Consider the following 20738-nt stretch of genomic DNA (forward strand, 5'->3'; position numbering starts at 1 on the left):
ACATCCAAGGTGAAGAGCAAAAAATTATCTGGAACGTAAAAATTATCAGGAACATTAAAACATGGTCAACCCTTAGCTTGTTAATGCTACATATATAACAGTGACATATTGTATGAAATCCTTGTTTTATTTAACTCACTTCGCGCACTACTAGGCCTTATGCATACATGTAAATTTTGATATTTTCCATCTATCGTTCAATGTGTTATAAATTGTAGAATATAAATCCAAAGGACGTCAGTTCGAATCCAATGAAATTAGTACTTTCTTATCTTTATGAAAAAAATGCATACAGCACATCTGAAGTGTTAAAGATGAGCGTATTACTTGTTTAATATGTTCAGTGAAAACGATGTTAAAATTCCAGAGACATTTATTGGATAAATGAAACAATGAAAACTAGGAAGCAGGCATATCTAATCATTTGTACGAATTAAAGGAAGGAAACGACCTGATACCTAAGGTAACACCCTGGCATTTGCCTGGTGTGAATGTGGAAAGACAATGAAAACCTCATTTAGGGTGGCTGGCCTGTAAAACTTTTAAATTTTTTGACCGAATGACCCCATCCGGAATCGAACACGGGAACGTTCGCACCAAGAAGTATACATGTGTGTTTGTCTTTGCTCCAAACGAGAAAACAATGGTTAAATTTGCTGAAAATAATGGCTAGAAAGTGATAGAACTGCACTGAGAAAATTTTTGGGGTTAAATTAGCCAAAATTCGGTTGCCAGTAACCAAGTTGCTTTGTCAATATAGAGCATGCCCAGAGCTCGGTTACTGCAACCGAGTGCTACTCGGTTAATTAACTGTCGTGCATTTAACCGAGTAGTTGGCTAATTCAACCGAGGGGGTAATCAACCAAGTAGTACAGGGTAAAAATAACCGAGCAAAATTCGTTAATGTAGCAAATGTACTTGGTAAAAATAACCCCCTGTACTCGGCTGCCTTAACCGGGTATTATTTATTCTTGCCAAGGTACTTGGTAAAAATAACCGTCTATGCTCGGCTGATTTAACTGAGTATGTTGGTTACTGTTGCCAAGATAGTTGGTAAAAATGACCTTCTAACTCGGCTGATTTAACTGAGCATGTTGGTTACTGTTACCAAGGTAGTTGGTAAAAATAACCTTCTAACTCGGCTGATTTAACTGAGCATGTTGGTTACTGTTACCAAGGTAGTTGGTAAAAATAACCTTCTAACTCGGCTGATTTAACTGAGTATGTTAGTTACTGTTACCAAGGTAGTTGGTAAAAATAACCTTCTAACTCGGCTGATTTAACTGAGCATGTTGGTTACTGTTATTAAGGTAGTTGGTAAAAATACCCTCTGCACTAAGATAATTCTCAAAATATTTTCCAGATCTATAGCTCTTGTCCGCGCCATTCTAATCTCCAAAAGACACGTTTCTTAGCATAAATCTGTTGACAGAAGATAGGTACATAAATTATTGTGAATTCAAGTTTTGATTGTTTCCTTAAGGAGATTTATGTCGAGAAACGCGTCTTTTTGCGATTAGAATGGTGCGGATAAGAGTTATAGTTCTGAAAAATATTTTACGAATTATCGTAGCAGAGATAATAATTTTACCAACTACCTTATAAACAGTTATCAACTAGCAGAGATGTTTTAAATACCAACTACCTTAGCAACGCTAACCAAAGAAGGAAAAAAAAAAAAAAGAGCTCTGGATCGGCCACTGTGTTGTCAGAAGTTCCTGTCAATAGCAATACGCATTTACGTAAGGCGACGTACGAAATAAAATATAAAAACAAATATGAAATAAAATATGGAATCAAAATATGAAAACATTTAATTTGAACTGAAATAAACAAGATTACGGTTCTATTTTCAGTTCAGAAAATGACAAAAACGCAAAAGGGTAGAAAAATGTCTTCCTGATATTTACGGAACATAACCGTAGCTTACTCTAGGAATTTCTGACACTCAGATATTGCAAGAGGGAAATACGTATTACTTATTGAAAGAAAATCAATTATTTATGCTACATAATACACTTTATTTCATGAATTCTAGTAAGTAGAGAAGAAAGAAAACAAAGGGAAGCACATTTATGACATAGATAAGATTCAACAAAACAAATCTCTCTTCGTAAGAGAAATACAGATAATTCAAAGTTTACTTTGTTATTTTTAGGTAGTCAATACTCTCTTTGAAAACAAGTACCTGATTATTTACATTGGTACCCTTATAACTTTTAACAGAAAAAGAAAATATTTGAACATACACATATATCTTATATAGGCCGAATTTGTAAGTGCAAGTAAATAATTTTGCAGACCAACTATGCTCACTTATAGCTTATTCTCTTTTTGTGCCGTATTGATTCGAGATTGGTTGTAGTTTGACGTCCTACGTTTGTACTTTGATGGCTAAAAGAGGCGTGAACTTATTGATTATAATGAATCCGAACCACTTTTTCGTTCAACTGTACTCCACCGGTAATCGAATCAGGAACCACGCACACAGAGGGCAAGGATTCTAGCCACTGGACCAAGTAGGGTGTGTATTGGTTCTAGACTCAAGATTAAAAAGACGCTCAATGGCATAGGAGAGCACTGAACTAGTTACTTTCCTTTAGCATAGTTTTTTTAATGCGAGTACAAATTGGGTGGCATTGGCTAAGTGGTAGAGCGTGAGGTCCATGGTTCGATCCATACTCGCGCCAAGTGAGCTTTCTGGTGGACAAACACCAAGTTTGTGAGTTCTTTCAGGGTTATCCCTTTCCTCTCCTTTTCTTCATTATATCATTTCATTCATTGCTCATTATCACCGTCTCCCTTAGCATCAATGCAGAAACGTGGGACGTTGAACTAGATATGTCATCATTTCAAGCGATTACAAAGAGTTGGAAAAGTTATTTACTTACACCTAAAATTCCGGAGTACAATCATAATTAACATGTTTACCAATTATGAAAACTTACTAATAAAAAAAAAATCAATATAACATTCATAACATTTATATAGACTTGAAGGTCTTCCTAAAGAATATAAAGGTAAAACAAAACAACTGTCTAATAATGAACATTAATTCTCAAACGCACTATTGAACACGTTCAATGAAAAGTCACTCGAGAAAAATCTCCTGACATGTGTCTGCCGTGACTACCCACACATAAAACTGATAAATGTTAACTTTTAAAATATGGACAGTTTCGTCTTTATGAACTTCACATTTTAACATAATGTTATTGTAAGTACAACGTTTCCCCTTCATTTTCAAAATTACATTTCAAAAGGGCTGGGGAATTTGTTTTGAAAGCCTTACTGAGAACACCATTTTCCTGAAATGTCGCATATGATAATTTTGAATAGATCTTGATTTTATTTTATTTGGAGGTTCCAGCAACAAGACTACATGCGACGCGGACCTACAGCTTAATCTGGGATCCGAACAACATGAGCTCCCATCGGGAGTCGTACTCGGGTCTCCCACTCAAAAGGCGTATATGCCACCCGCTTAGCCATGGAGGGAACTCAATTACATTAATAATGTACATGAAACTGTATGAAACTATTTGATATATTTAACTTCAAAATTAAATTTCTCATATATTTCATATTTTTATATACAGTAGGACGTCGATAATACGGACGCCAAAAATCAGAACGTGGTCCCTAGAAGCTAGTGACAGTACATTAATTGAGTTTTCTTTGTGTGAAGTCAATGTTTTTACAAAAGCTCATTCATATGTAATTATTTGGCATACATATTTTTATTTTCCCTTAGGCCTATAAAAGATAATTTTAAGAGTGTTACAAGAACAGTGTAATTTAGTATACGAGCAGGTTCTTTAGAAACATTAAATGTAAATAGTCTTACGTACGGTATTGTAATTACTGTATAACACTGTATCGATAAAAGTGCATACCGTACAGTATATTTAAGTCTAATGGCTATCTTCTGGTCATTTTCGAAAATCCGAAAATGGCCCCAAATAGTTCGAATTTTCGACGCCATACTGTAATTTAGTATTTTTCATAACAAACACTGAAGGTCGCACTTTGAGATCTTCCTCGTGGCTAAGTAAATAGTATACGAGCCTTTGGCGCGGGACACCCGGGTTCGATTTCCATCGGGATGCTACGATAAGCTGTAGGTCCACGTCTCATTGAGCCTTGTTGCTGAAGGGGAGTGAAAACTCAAAGGAACTGAATTTATTAGCTTCTTATTTCTCTCAGCCCAGGGGTGGAGGTCGCATGTTTTCCATCCCTGGGCTAGGAGAAATAAGAAGACAATTATAAGTGACAACGAAGTATCACATATTGCTTACCGTTCATATTGAAAAGTTATTATAACAATTAATGACTGTTACATTCAAGTTACACTTTTATACATATTATTACAAAAGCTATGAAACTAAATATACTTGGATGGTAATTATTTAAGAATTGTTGTTTCGTAAAAGATAAAAGTCAGAATATAGAACATGTATATTAAGCTACTCCAATGTCACTAAGGAGAGTGTTGATGGCTGTTGATTCCTTGTCGTAAGTTGACGATAAATGGTAACATGATCTTTGAAGAAATGCCCGTCATGAGATTCTACCGAATAACTAGCATTTAAGGACCATATAATCTTAAAACAGCAGTCCACGGCACTCATTATATTTGGTAACGTATATACCACATCATCGACTATTACGTGAAAGCCACTTACTTCATTCAGCTCTCTTCCTACAACCATGACGTATGGCTGTACTGTTAAATGCAGATCTTTGAACTTCGCCTGCCTTGCACTTATGCTGTCTTTTAGTTCTGCACACGTTTGTATTCTTGAGATGAAGCCCTCTTGTACTTCGGCCTTAGTTGGTCTCCAAATCTTCTGCGAAGTTTTCACATGAATGCTATTTACGTTCATAAGGTAGGGTATGAGTAGAAAAGCTGCTAATGTTGATACTTCTTCCGAACCTGGAATAAAGTTGAAAAATACTAGTAAATAAATTTATAAATGAATTTCTTACAAATAAGATTTAGTTCCATTGCAGAAATATAATATTCTTTGATGACGACAATGACAAAACCTTCACACACAGTATTTGTCCCCTACAAGTTTCACTTAGCATGAGTGGGATCAAACTAGTGACTCCACGCACCAATGTGAGCGCTGTAACACTCAGCTACTGAAACTGTACGAATTCCCTGCATAACTCGGCTTTATTATTGCCGTGTCACGAATGAAATTTTCTCAGTTGCTACTAATTATAATTGTATTGTATTGTATTTATTTTCATCCTTTTTCATACAAATTGTTCACAACGTGAACGTATGAGTTGGACACGTCATAAGAACACTGAATGTGTACATATGTATAGATTTAAATCTACATGCAATATTAAAATAATGTGAATTTATGTATAAAAAAAAAAAGATACAATTTTTCATTATTCTAATTTACATACATCGATATAAAACAACATAACAGTTAATAAAACCTTACATTATAGATATACAAAATATGTATACTTTAAACATTATTTACTACAGGCGAGATATTCTTCTACAGAATAGAAACAGTGCTCGAGTAGGTAGGTCTTGACTGCTTTATTGAAACCAGATGTTTTGTTTTTTAAAGTGGAAGGAAGCTTGTTATAAATATTCACTGCCATAGGAAATGTACTATTCTTATGTACTTTTAAACGTGAGGACTCTACATGAAGGTCAGACGCTTGTCTTGTATTATGCATATGAATATCTGAGTTCAACCGAAAGCAGCTTGTATCTATCTGTATATCTTTTCTTACAAATTTTAGAAGTTCATATATATATAAACATGGAAGAGGTAAGATTTCAAGAAATTTAAATAGAGGTTTACAAGAAGTTCGAAGTTTACTTCCGGTCATAAACCTTAAAGCTCTCTTTTGTAAAACGAATATGGAATTTAGCAGTGCAGTAGATCCCGAGAATATAATACCATATTTCAATTTAGAATGAAAAAGTCCAAATTAAGTTGTGAGCAGAACATGTTGACTGAATGAAAAAAAAAAAAAAAACTAATGCAATTTCCATAATATTTCAAGCGCTTTTAACCGGAAAGACATTTTTAAAACAAAAAATCAGCGAGATGTGAACATGCTACACTTTGTGAAATGTTCAACGTTTTCCCCCCACCCATGTCCTTTTCCCGCATCCCAGCACACCGTAGAAATTATTGTTTCGGATTGAATGTGTAAAGGCCTTTAACAACATGAAAGTAGGTAGCAAGTTAGAATCAAATTGTTCTTTTTGGGAGGGATCTAGCTATGTTCAGGGTTGAGGTTTAAATCAGATGAATTAAAAAAAAAAAAAAAGTTTTTTTAAGGACTTTGTTTAAGAAAGTACAACTATATAAGTATTTATCCAGTTAAGAGTTAAAACCCCAATGACTAAAAGGTCTGCCCTGCAGAGGCAAAGTAGGGCTGGGAAGTATCGTTCTGAACCATCTTTGCTGGTATTGTCCCATAATTTGTTTGGTACATCTATAGACAAACCTGCCTGAAGATCTTACCAAGGGATTGAACAGTGACCCTGTCGACAGAAATAAAGATAGCATAATAGCTATTGAAGAAATATGTTTCTCATGCAGGAACTAGATGCCTTGATCTAGTTTAATTTCCTGCTGTTGTGACTGTAGGTTGAGTGAAAAGAACAGATGAATGATAATAATAGACTTGCTGGAAGGAGAGTAAGAGGAAATTGAAGTACCATGAAGAAACCTATACACACCATTAATAAACAATTGGTTACTCAGCAAAACCAGATATACACAAAATACTTGTCCAATACAAAGCATATAGAACTGCTGGAATTTGAACCAGAGAAGTAAACGATTATCCAGCAGATCTACTTTTGCCGTACCGCGACTGAAGAACAATACTCTTTCCCATGTCTTCCAGTCAACTTGTTCCCAAAGTTAAAAGCGAAAAAATCTTACTGGACAGGGCTTTTAATCAGCTAATGATCGGAAAACCACAGAAGATTCCTGCTTTTCGGGACTTTCTAGAAACGTATGTTCTGGATATTATATAAGCATTGAGATCCGACTGAATTGTGTTTATTGTAGCTAAAGAAGACCACATTACTTGATATGTAAAATTATTATTATTATTATTATTATTATTGTTATTATTATTATTATTTATTTATTTATTTAAGGAAAGGACATAAGGAGGGGTTCGGGCATCCAACTACTAAGTCTCATCAGCCCTTAAAGTGAGGCTAAGACGGGGGAACGAAGTTCGCCTGCCCTCAGATAAGGTACTACCCAGGCATTTATCTGGAATAGCTGAGGGCGATCAGAGCAGGCTAGGGTTCGTTCCCACGCTCGACCTACCCAAATGCCGCATGGGTGGCAGATGCGTTGAGAAATAAAAGTACTTCAAAGACGCAATTACATTCTTTCATTTTACGCCTCGAAATGTTCAGCTGACCCTCGTAGATCACGTTACATGAAAATGAAGTTGCACCAATGAAGCTTCTAAATTCTTATATCAACGTTATCTATAGCCATATTTTTCAAGCAGAGACAGAAGTGACGAATTACATAATGTAAACAAGTAAGTATTATTCCACAATTTAAAGGTACAGTATACTTCAAATATACAAATGCAATAGTAAAACCCTGAATCAATTTGCGAAAACTGTTTGAGCTACTATTACCGTTTTTGAGTTGTAGTCCTTACTGTTGAAACAGGAGGTAGTAGATTTCTACCACTTCCGGTTCAAGGAAATGGGATCTAATCTTGCGATGCTAAATCAATTCCCAAAAGCCGCTTGTCGATACCACTGACCATTTCTTATTTATGACCATTAATGTTGAAACCGGAAGTAGTAGTGAATTTCTACCGTTTTCGGATTTAGTATAAACGCAAGAGTAGAGATGGTTTATTTTCTTGAAATCGTTAATCGATTTCCGGAAACCGTTTGTCGCTAGGCATTACCATTTTTGAGTTATGACCATTAGTATTGAAACCAAAAATGGTCCATTTCCACCATTTTCGGTATAAGTGAATGGTTGTTGAAGGAGATGCAACCAATTCTTTGGATGCTGAATCGATTTCCGAAAGCCGTTTGTCAATAATTCTCACAGTTTTTGCTGTGACAGACAAAAAAAAAAAAAAAAAAAAAAAACTTTAAAACTCTCTTTATATATAAAAAAAAACTTACTTCAACTCTAAAAACCTGGTTTAAACCATAGAACTTGCTTTCTAGTTAGTACAGATATTTTTCTAATCTTTTTTCATATTTTCCTAAATGATATGTAAAAGAAGAAAGTCCATCTTTAGCGTAGAAACTTTTCTTTCCTTAAGCAATTCGTTTCAGGATTTCCATGAACTTACTTCAATAGAATTAATGAAACAATTTCATCAGTTAATTTTACTCTGGATGCACACTTACGCTAATTGTCAAAGCATAGTAATACCCTTTTTTGGGGTCACTGTTTAAAGGTTCTGCTTTGTTACATACTTTTACACAGGGAAAAGTTACGTACCGTTCTTGTACTGTAGGAAATGAAACAGTCGACCATCAGAGTTTCGTGGTTTCTTCTTTTTCGTGGCAACGTCAAAAAGTTTTGATTTTAATACTGGGAAAATTTCAAATAAGCTGATTGTGTTGTCTGAGTACATGTACTCATAGTCCTTAAGGAGCTGGAAAGAAAAAAGTAATTATTTTCATTATTGTAGTAGCTAATTGCAATATAAATTAATATTACTTACAAAGACATTAAGATATATTATCATTACGGTGTTTCGCTGCCAGTACCTGAGCTAGTTAAAGAAACGTGCCTGAAGAAATTACGCCTACTTCGTTAAAATACAGAATACTAGTATGTTTGATTCTTTCTTGCTTACAACAAAAGGCCTGCCATTGAGTGAATATTGTATATCTTTCCACATTTACTAGTTCGACAATAAGAAACATTTAATGATGTTAGTAAGCATGCATCCAAAATCTAAATGAGATAGATATGAAATTTATTCCAATGAGCAATCCTGCGAGAAATACTGATAGCGAACAACAGAAAGTAGATGTTATAACACGAGAAGAATACCTTGATATATTTCCAAGACCAAATGAAAAGTGTATGGTTACTTCTGTTAACAAATGTTCTTTTATGCATCATTTTCTATTACATTTTTAAAATTAAGATCTTAAGGCATTAAATACATTCAATATTAAATATAAGTCCAAAAACCTCAAGGTATTCTAATATCAACTTATCCCGTTTGTCGTGGATGTCAAATAGAAGGAAGACGTGTGGTCATTTATGCTTCCCTGTGTGTGGTCATTTATGCTTCCCTGTGTGTGGTCATTTATGCTATTATTTTCTGTTGTGCTTACTGTATACTGTGATCGGCAGAGAAGCGGGAGGTATCATAGTTGAATTTTATGCAACTCTGTTTCAAAGTAACTGTTTATATAAGGAGCCTGTTTGATTTCTGCTGTTACGACTAAAAGGGAACAGTTATTCGCCAATGGGAATGTCTCGTCTAACAATCATTAACGGGGAAATGAGAACATCTTTAGGGTAGCACGTATGCTCCTTGCTCTCTGGTACTATATTTTATTAGGTTTACAATAATAATTTCTAAACCTATATTTAGTCACAAACACCTTTGTTGCAATTTAATATCCCAAAATGCCATTATGTAAAAGTTATTATGACAAAAATAGCCTATGTGCGCAGGTCATCACTACTGGAACATATGTATTAGGTAATTTATCACAAATGGAATAGTATTGTGCAATCAGAGTTATTAGTTAACTATATTTCAAATCAGAAGTAATTAAAGGTTAATATCCTACTATGAACGCTTCTGTACCCTGTATAATTACATGATTTAACATTACAGATGTATTGTATCTAATCACTTTACCGATTATTGTTCTCATAAATACTTTGGTTCAATTATCAGAATGCCTACAAAGAGAAATGTATCCCTACAACCAGCAACTTCAATACATTCTCTAAAGGAATCAACATTTGCGAGCGTTTCATGACTCTATAAATTGGAACTTCAGGCACTAAGGCCTACGAGCACTCTATTTAAGGCTCCCATACGTCCCAGTTTTACCAGGACACGTCCCGGTGTCCTGAAGTTTTTTGCCTTGTCCCGGTTTATCATTAATTGAAAATCAAAAGCTTTCACAAGATAATGAAACCGACTTATACTTTTTACATTGCAAAACCACGCTGAGGAATTGTAACTATCATTCTACTTGCAGGTTTCTGTAATTCTTCAATCTTCATATTTCCAAGCTTTCAACTCTTCTTTAGAGTCTTGGTCACGGTGCTTAAAAACAGGAAGAAAAAGAACAAAACCGTCAAGGAATAAAAAGGAACAGACTTACCAAGGGGAAGAGCTGTGTAGAAAACGCGTTGTCAAATGCATCAGCGATCTGCAGATGTTCTTGAAGCAAACTAAAATATGGCGGAGTCAGTTTATGCGTCTTTACTGTTTCTGTTGGAAGGTTGCTAACTCATGATATTTGTATTATCATGCTAATGCTGGGAAACTTTTGTGATACCCTCCTCCCATTCGTCACTCACCCATCCCTTGTCTAGATTTAATTTTGTTTTTGTTTTCAACAGAATAAATACATTTTCAACAACCGGTCTCTCTACTTCATTTCTAGCTCCAAATAAAATTTTTCAATCTCCTACCCTGTGTTGCGTTACTTTTAAATGTTTCGATAAACCTGACACCGGATTTTTCGCTTTCGAATTCGTAATGTGTTCTTCTACTCGGACTTCTAAATTTCTTTTCGTTTTGCCTATGTAACTCTCTTGGCAACTGCATTTTTTTTTTCGTTAATACCTGCTTTCTCATTGGAATCTGTGCAATAACTTAAATTGGACGATATTATTTTCTAGAGTTTTAGGTGGTTTAAAGACTGTACGTAAACCGTATTACGTGTTGATTCTATTTAGTGCAGAGGTCAGTCTAGGAAAAATAGGCAATCATACCCATCCCTTATCCTTCATGTCGGTTTCAGGTTAATCGGAACTAACATTCTCACTCCGCCATTCTGACTAACAAACTGACTCCGCCATATTTTAGTTTGCTTCAAGAACATATGCAGATCGCTGACGTACTTGACAACGTGGTTTCCACATAGCTCTTCCCCTTGGTAAGTCCGTTTCTTTTCATTCCTTGATGTTTCTGTTCTTTTTCTTTCTGTTTTTAACCACCGTGATCAAGACTCCAGGGGAGATTCGAAAGCTTGAAAATTTAAAGATTCAGGAATTACAGAAGCCTGTAAGTAGAATTATTCTTTTTGCTTTATATTCGGACAATGCTATAGGAGCACAGGTTCAATCTTAATTTTATAATTATTCTAATCGTTGCTTCACCGGATGTGCCATCATGTTAAAAATGAAGGGGATATTTACCAAACGACGACTGATATTCAGTTGGGGCCCGCAGTGTTTAAATCCCCCGAACTGTCACTCTTATTACGAGAGTTTAGAATGGATACCCCGTTCTCCAATCAGAACACGTGTAACTTGTGTGAGAGAGGAAAGAGGGGAAAACATCGCGAATATTTACTAGTTTGTAAGATGTAATTTTTTTCAGAATATGGTATCCTTAACTCTATTATGAAATTTGCTTTTTAAAGCTGCATTCCTGGTGTAAATAAATAACAGTAATCAAACCCCATATTTAAACTTTGTTTCATATCTTTGAAGTTTCAAACATATTTATTACCATCTGTACTTATTTTAAATTATATAACCTTTCTAAGTTTTTAACCTAACGTATCAATAGTAACAACAATTCTTATATTTAAATCAGTATATGCAGGTAAAACAATTACCAAGTTTTCTTTCGTATTCAGTTGTTCATCCATATTGCCCTGTATATGTTTATTAAGGCTACAATCTGTTGCTGAATCAGAAATGCTATTCTCTGGCATACAACTGGTGTCTCCCTGTGATTTTGTAGATACATCTGAAGTGGGTATTACAACTATATCAGCACTGTCAAACTTGAGCACGTCTTCTGATGATGGTTCAATATCAGTAATCTCCACTTCCTGTAATATGTAATTTGGTTGAAATTGTACATAAGACATATTTCTTCACTAACACGAGAACTTTATTTTGACATCGCGCTAAAAGATACTATTTAGAACACGTATAATTATATAATACTACAATATAAGTAGGTAAAACTTGGTATGTTTTTATTGTATCCAAACAATTATATGAAGCATGCATTCAATCAAAATCAACATTATGTCATTCATTTAACTATTATTGAGTTACAAAGTATTGAAAATGAAATTCTTGAGTTTTACGTCTCACGGTTATGCCGGTTAGGCTAAAGGAGACGGTAATGATGAGTAATGAATGAAATGGTGGAATGAAGAAAGTGAGAGGAAACGAGAAAACCCACGCACACGGTGTTTGTCCACCACAAAGTTCACTTGGCGGGAGCAGGATTTGAACCCAGGACCCCATGCACCAGAGGTGAACGCTCTACCACTGAGCCACCGCGGCCCTACAAAGTATTGAATTTCACTTTAGACACTTAGAAAGAAACTATAAATATCGCAAAACTAAAGAATACAAAGGCTTTTGTAAATTGTTAGAGTCGTCAAGTCTAGGAGGCTTAGGTGGGCGGGTCATGTAGCTAGAATGGAAGAAAGTAGAAACGCTTTCAAAGTCTTGACTGGAAGACCAATCGGAAAACGACCATTAGGAAGACCTAGGCGCAGATGGGAGGACAATATTAAGATGGATCTCGCAGAGATTGGAATACAAAGTAGAAACTGGATGCAGTTAGCTAAGGATGGAAGTCAGTGGAGAGCTTTTGTGAACGCGGCATTGAACCTCCGGGTTCCATAGGCCATAGAGTTAGTTAAAGAATACAAAGCACATAAAGGTGTAAAAAAAAATTGAGACAATTTATGAGCAGTGCTTGTTTAAAATTTTGTTCGCATTGAATTATCTCTTCTTGTGCCGACGAAACCTACAGTAGACGAAAGCTTCAAAATTCTACGATAGTTTTCGCAATACTTTTCTTTCCTTGATTTTTACATTTTAAAAACCCACTGTATCTTTTAAGATTATATATATATATATATATATATATATATATATATATATCTGGTGGAAAGGTTAGGTTAGGTTTTGAGTTTAGCGTCCCACATTATGCCATGTTGGCTAAAGGAGACAGCCCTACTGATTATAGTGGAATCCGAACTACTTTTTCGTTTAACAGTACCCCACTGGAAATCGTACCAGAGTCCACGCGCATCAAATGCAAGTGTGCTAGCCACTAGACCCAGCGGAGGTCCAACTGGAGGAAAGAAACGACCTGCCATATGTTTTACAGGAACATGCATTGACTTATCCACAATCTTTAGTTGTGTACTACTTAACGTACAAGTATTTATTTAGCTAATTTCGTTGGGATGGGGATGAGACGTTTATGGTTGCAAGACTTCTAACATTGTAAAGGAGAACACATTCGGTTGGCAACAATGTTAGTTTGGTGGTGTTAGCTATTATGCCAAACAATGTCCTGCCGATATTTCAATGGTGTAACATTTCGGAGTTTAGTTGTCTATTAGTTCAAAAGTTACGACGTCGTAACAAGATAAAGGACCCATCCTGTATAGCTAGTATCTCTATGAACGTAATTGTATATATACAAGAGAGTGTCGTTCCACAGTATGAAACTACAGTACACTTCTAAACTACGCAAGTTCATAAAATCCCGAATCGGTTTTCGGAAACCGCCTGTAGCTAGCTATGACCGCTTCAGAGTTATGACTTACTGTTGAAACCGGAAATGATCGACTTCTACCACTTCCGGTTTAACTTGGAGGTTCTTCAAAAAGGGGGAACGAATACTTGGGGTGCTGAATCCATTGACGAAAACCGCTTCTCGATAGCTCTTATCGTTTTAGCTGTGATACCTCTTGATAGACAGACAGCCGTTCTATAACACTTCTTCAGAGTTTCTACAGATCTGGAAAAATCTATTTCCCTGACTTCTCGCTGACTTTTCCTGACCTGACCTTTCATGACTGCTGTCAGATAACGCTGGCATATAAATAAGGAATAAATAACGGTGAATATTTAGATATAAGAACATTTATTCTATAGAGACAAATAGTAATCAATTGCTCATACGTACAACAAAAAATAGAAATAAAAACCAAATAGGTATTATAATGGTTGGCTAAGCTGAAATTGGTGTACAATTAATGTTAGAAAAATATATTTTATAAAATTTCCCTGACTTTCCCTGATTTCCAGTCTTTTCCCCTGACCTGCAACATTTTCTCTCAGTTCCCTCTGAGAAGTAGGAACCCTGTTCTTACACTTATGCATAGCATCGTTTGGAAGTGTAATATAACTATACGATACCTTTAAATACTTCGGAAGCTTTGTCATTTATATACTTCAGATATGTTAGTAATGATAAAACTACGAATAAGTAAAATATACAACTAACCGCAGAATCACAGTCTACTAGTGGATGCATATCTTTCTTCCACATGTTCCAATGTTTCCTGAACAATGCTCTGTGTCCCACTTTTGGAAACAGAGAATTTATGTCTTCGCCTTGGAGCATGGCCATTATGTTGCTAGTAATTTCATTCTCTGGAAAATATATTAAATAATTACACTTCTGTAGGACAAAATAATACTGCAAGGTGTGATGTGATTACGGGGGCAGACTACTAAAAATGATACAAAAGCTAACATATTTTCTTCTGCCTGTTTCTCGTAAGTGGAAAGAGATAATGAAATGTAACTTACCACAATAATAGATAATGTTATTCTACACCCGAAATATGAATCGGAAGAATTTTCAGTGTTGCCATCCATAGAAATTACAGTGTGGCCAGAATATGAATTACCCAAAAATCTAGGTTAAGGCAGGACTAGAAGAAAGAACTCAAGGATATTTGATGACTTATCATGTACTGGTTCCTTGTTAACTACTTTCTAAATAATATTTGTAATTATTTTGTAATAAGCTTTCTGTATTTGTATTTATTATAAATTTTCTGTATTTGTGTTTATTATAAAGTTTATTAATCATCTCTGCCGATGTTTGAATGGTGCAAAATTTCAACGTTTTCTGTCTTAGTTTTTCAGATATTTCCAGATAGAGTTTTAAATGCCTCACCCTATATATAATAGTAGCTTCACATACCCACTTCGCTGCGTCTGACCAACAATTCCACCCTAGTAAACAGAATTTTCGAAATTCCCATGTTTACTAAGATATCAAAAACCACTGAAACACGTGTCAAATTATTTAAAATCAGAATTCCAAATACACAACTTCAAAATTTCTAACTTAATGGCCCAAAAGGGTATTCCGAAGAATGCTAATGATTGGGAGATATGCCCATCTTATTAAAATACTTTCCCCTCTTCCTCGTCGAATTTCCATAAATCATTCCTTAGAGATACTCTATGTCACGAATCCTACGTCCCTTCAAGTTTCTAAGTTAAGCAATTTCCATCTTATTAAAATATTTCCAACCCCATTTTCCCCCTGCCATCCTTTTATTTTCTTCTAGGCAATGTGTCAAAAAAAAACCCGAAGCACGTGTCTAATTATTTTAAATGAGAAGTCCAAACCCCAAATTCCATGTTTTTAACCTTCAATGTTTCGACATATCGATATTTTACTATAATACTTACAAACACACACCTCTCTTCATTTTTTTTTGTTCCCATTTTTTATAAAATATAATAAAAAACTGAAACACGTGTCAAACTGTTTAAATCAGAAGTCCAAATACAATTCGTCAAGTTTCTAACCTTAAAGAATTAGGAGATACGGCCATCTTTACAATATTTCCCACCCCCCTTTCCCACATACCCGCCGAATTTCCAGAAATCCTTCTTTAGTACTACCCTACGTCACAAACCCTATGTACTGACCAAATTTCAAGTTTCTAGCCTAAGCGGTTTGGCTTGTGCGACGGTCAGTCATTCATTCAATCAGTCACTCAAGATTTTGCATTTTATACATAAAGATCTGATATTGACCCATTGCACGATGGCACCATACTTCAAAAGAGGTTGGTTTTAATCCAAATTAATATTAGCTTTCGTATAAAGTAATTGTATCACCATATAGTATAAGGGAATCGTTTAAAAAATCACTCTCCATTATAAAGAATGTTGTATGTACACAGCCTTAAAATTTGTAATAATTTCAAAATCGAATAAACTAAGTTGAAGGCTATGAATTTGTACTACTTCCGCTGGTAATGAGTGCTGCGTCTCAAGCACTTACAGCAAAAGCCAATAACTACCATTATCGAGCATCGAACAAATGAACCACAGTGGGGACTTGTGGTCTTGCACTATTAACTTTGTCCTCTGGTTATTATTTTGACTAAGACACAGCCACAACAAGATTTTAATAAAATCTATTTAAACTTTCACTTATTTAAATTTAACTTTTTTAAATACCGGAAATCAAATACGGAGTAAGTTCAATATCTGAAAGGAGCATGCAGCACTGAACACTTTGACCTTAGTAGAAAACAAAAATATCTTTTTTTTAAGATACTTTCAATATTCACACTCTAAAACTATAGTATGACTTACTGAAAGACTTTATGCCTAATTTCTACCATCTTAAGACGTATAGTACGTATAATAGTTAAATAACAATAAAATACATTGTATTAACACATTTAACATTACTAGATCCTAAAGACAACTTTCAACTTCATGTCGTTTAGCATTTATTAAAAATTCAAATTGTGATAAAATTTAGTTGTGATTAAATTTACACTTGTTGATCTTCCAATTAAGATTTAAGAAAAGTAATATTAAATTATTAGAAGACTAACATTGCCCTGCAGACAAGTAGGACAAATTCAAAGAAACAAATTTTATCACATGATCTCACCCCACTTCCTTCTTCTTTGCTCCTTCGAGTGCGAGTTATTCGTTAGAAAATCTTGTTTTTGAACAACCATTCTTTAAGCTATCAGAAAACATTTGAAGAAATCGGTGTATAAACTGAATTTGTTACATGAAACCTTTTATCTAAATTTTTCTAAATGATTACTGTAAGCATTACAAAAGATTTTTTTTTTTTTTTTTTGCGCAGCGATTTGACTCTTCATTATACATGTAGTAAAAGCTCTGTTATTACAATTTTGCGGCTATTTACTGATTCCTTAATTTTAATATTAATAAAAGGAAACAGCTACTATGGAGGCTAGTCGTGAATGTATCATATCCAATTAAAAATCTGCGGAGAACACATAATAACATATTCAATTTCTACAATATTTATTATTTTTATATCTATACCGTTGGAGAAGGTAACTTATATTATTTATTTTCATTACTTTTACTTTCGCATTCTCTGTTTATTTATATTTCATTTCAACACCCACATTATACCTAAGCAAATAGACTATTGACAGAAAGCTTCAGACTCTCCGCGCTCTCGGTCCAGTCGTAGCGTTTTAGCATCTTGGAACGTGAGAGGATGCAACTTTTGATAACATATACACTGGTTAACTCATTGTAGATTTACTACCGGTATTTTATATTTAAGTCACAACAACTTTTCACTTGCACTTACTAGAATCTCATAAAGATGCATAAGCTATTGAACATTTCATGGACACGGTTAATTATCAGAGCTGCAACATCGTACACTAACACTAATTTTTATTTAATAAACACGGAGGAGAGGAAAGGACTCAAAGCAAAAGGGGAGAAAATACAAAACCTGAGACTTTCTATCAGTAAACGAACAGATTCACATTATGGGCCTCTTCTATATTCGCTTTCTTTTCATATTAAAAGCAAGAATAAAACAACTCCTAACCAAAATTGACACTTTACAACACAAAGATATATATATTAGCTGAACGTACTCGATTCGCTGCGTCAAACAAAAGAGCTCCTTCCACCATCAGTGTGCTAACAACCTCTGAAGAAAAAAGGCTAGATGGCCCTAACAAGTAAGCTTTTTTATGCAATATATATATATATATATATATAACTAGATTTTGAGCTGCTAACCTAAATTATAGATTCTAAATGCCTTTTTGTGTGTGGGATTAAAAGTAAGTTATAGTAAAATTTGAAATGTTGAATTTTATTCAGTGAAGACTAACAGGTAACATATATGACTCTCAATAACAAATTACTTTGTGAAAGTAGACAGCCAGAATTATCAGTCGAATATAAATAAATCATAGATGACGTCGCAGCTAGCAGAGGTGTGGAACTGGATGCACCGTCGTTGGATTGCGTATTGGTTGTGTAGGCTGGAGGGCGCCATGGTTTAGTGGCAGAGCATGCGCGTAGCCTCTGGTTTGATCTTAGCTCGTACCAAGTAGGGTTTGTGTTGGACAAACACCGTGTGCGTGGGTTTTCTCAGTATCCTCCCACTTTCTAGATTCCACCATTTCATTCATTTCTCATAACCAGTTGTTTTAACCTATGCGGCGCGGCATATTTGTGGGTCGTAAAACTCAAAGATTTTTTTTTTCTTTGTGTAGGCTGCCATTCTCCCAATTTTCAGTAGTATTTCTTTCGACAGATATAGTCCTTACAACAGTATAATTTTTCCGCAGACCCACACGAATCATCATGGTTGCATTGAGTGTTTTCAAGCTAATTAGAAGTCCTATTTGTTTCCTTTAATAAACTAAAACAATCTCCGTAGCATGAAGAACCGAAAAAGTTAATAAATTTGTATGAGGAAACTCTCATTCTTGCAATGAAATGCGAAATTTAAAATAATTTAAAAGCACTTGACCGTTACGGGAGCGATATTAAAATTATTTCTCAGTCGACAATTATTGTTAAGTGCCTGTAAAGCTGTAGGTAGGAGGAGAGAAGAAGAAAAATTAAGAGTTTGTTGCGTAATAAAACACCCTTTCATGGGAAATCAATTAATGCGATTGTATATAATGACAAATATTCTTCTCTTTTTATTTTTACACTTTATTTTCAAAGAAACAGTATTTTTAGAATTAATTTAACGGCTAATAAAAAAGGGAAAAAATGGCAAAAGAGCTTCATCAAATCAACTATATTTTAGGTTTTCGTAAATTAGCATAGCTAAATGCCTCTTCAAATAGACTAGATTTTGTTCTTTCCGCCTCTTTTCTCCTCCTTTTCACTAAAATATCAAAACAATTAAACACGTGTCAACTTATTTTAAATAAGAAGTCGAAACAAACAACTTCAAGTTTCTAAGCTTAAGGGATTCAGAGATATGGACATCTTATTAAAATAATTTCCACCCTCTTTTCCACACCTAAGCCGTCAAATTTCCAAAATTTCTTCCTTAGCGGTATCCTACGTCACAAATCATATGTACTGTCAAAATTTGAAGTTTCAAATCCAAGCGTCACTCAATAATAATGCCGGAAGGGGCCGCGGTGGCTCAGTGGTAGAGCGTTCACCTCTGGTGCTTGAGGTCCTGGGTTCGATCCCAGCCCCCGCAAAGTTAACTTTGTGGTGGACAACACCGTGTGCGTGGGTTTTCTCGGGGTTCTCCCGTTTCCTCCCACATTCTTCATTCCACCATTTCATTCATTACTCATCATCACCGTCTCCTTTAGCCTAACCGGCATAATCGTGGGACGTAAAACAAAGATTTCATTTCAATTCATTTCAATAATGCCGGAAAGGATCTTAAAAATTTCGCTAGTTTTTACGAACAGCCTCACTTGTGCTGATACATTTCATTTTTCAACACTATGATACCTCCCTTGCATTGCTTTTGCAAATTATAAATCTTGTCATTCAGTTACACCAACTATTTCTCAATTAATTGTTATTCTGGTTAAATTCAATCATTCACTTTCTTTCGTCTTTATAATCATGCATATTGCACGAATTTGTGCTGGTGAAGAAGACTCGTCAGGGTAAAAGATACATAAACATACATACCAATTAAATTGAAATACTAAGCTACATCTACTATATAAAAGAAACACAAAAATAGGCATTGCAAATACTATCAGTAATCAAATTCATTTACACATCGTATATAAAAGAAATGAAATAGTGCCTAGATATCAAAGGGAAATTCAGTTTGTAACATGCCGTGACTTTCGGCATTACATACTGCATTAAATACCATATTCGCCGTCACTGTCATGAAGCCAACAAAATAAGCCACAATTCGGTGCTGTAGTAGTTTTGGAGCACCACATTTTGAAAGATTTACAGGCAAATTTTTAATACTTTTCATGAAAAGACACATTTATCAGGATGAAATTTCTGCAGGCTACAGAATGAAACAAAATAATACGACTATATTTCAGGTTTACAAGTGTAATAGCGTTACAAGTTCTTTACGACCGATAAAATAATTGAAGTTCCTATTTTCCACCGGCTGCATATTTCTCCACAGTGTACAGATCCTGTATTTTATGTTTAAAAGTGGAGCATTATACTAGTATGAAACCATGACAAGTGTTAAAGAAACTTGTATCCTGGCCTTCTACTACCCTAGCCTTCGCGTATACTCACCATCGCCGACGCGCCGTCCCTTCGGATTGAACCCGCGCTAATGCGACGGCGAGTTAGCTTCGCCCTTCCGTCAATCGGTTAGATACGATTCGTGCTTTTAGTGGCCACCTATCATAGGTTGGTTTGTTTTGTGCACTATAGTCTTTACGTTACACATCCGAAAGCTGTATTTATGCACAACTTGTAAAATAATTGTAATTTTTTAAGAACTCTTTTGTTTGGCTCCTTGAA

General features: G+C 35.0%; 1 protein-coding gene across 2 annotated transcripts in view; it reads right to left on the reverse strand.

Moving 5' to 3' along the window:
* Window positions 1-2003: 2003 nt before the first annotated feature.
* LOC145683837 (uncharacterized) overlaps window positions 2004-20738 on the reverse strand; it is a 28681-nt gene continuing 9946 nt past the window's right edge. For both annotated transcript variants that reach the window (XM_081755431.1, XM_081755430.1), the window contains exons 2-5: window positions 14476-14624; window positions 11825-12043; window positions 8496-8652; window positions 2004-4936 (exon numbers count right to left, since the gene is read on the reverse strand). In XM_081755431.1, the coding sequence (XP_081611557.1) occupies window positions 4467-4936; window positions 8496-8652; window positions 11825-12043; window positions 14476-14601 (972 nt within the window). In that variant the 5' untranslated portion in view covers window positions 14602-14624 and the 3' untranslated portion in view covers window positions 2004-4466. The remainder of the gene's footprint in view (window positions 4937-8495; window positions 8653-11824; window positions 12044-14475; window positions 14625-20738) is intronic.

Source organism: Thermobia domestica, chromosome 4 (genome assembly GCF_964235325.1).
Source record: "Thermobia domestica chromosome 4, izTheDome1.hap1.1, whole genome shotgun sequence".
In the NCBI taxonomy this organism is placed as follows: domain Eukaryota; kingdom Metazoa; phylum Arthropoda; class Insecta; order Zygentoma; family Lepismatidae; genus Thermobia; species Thermobia domestica.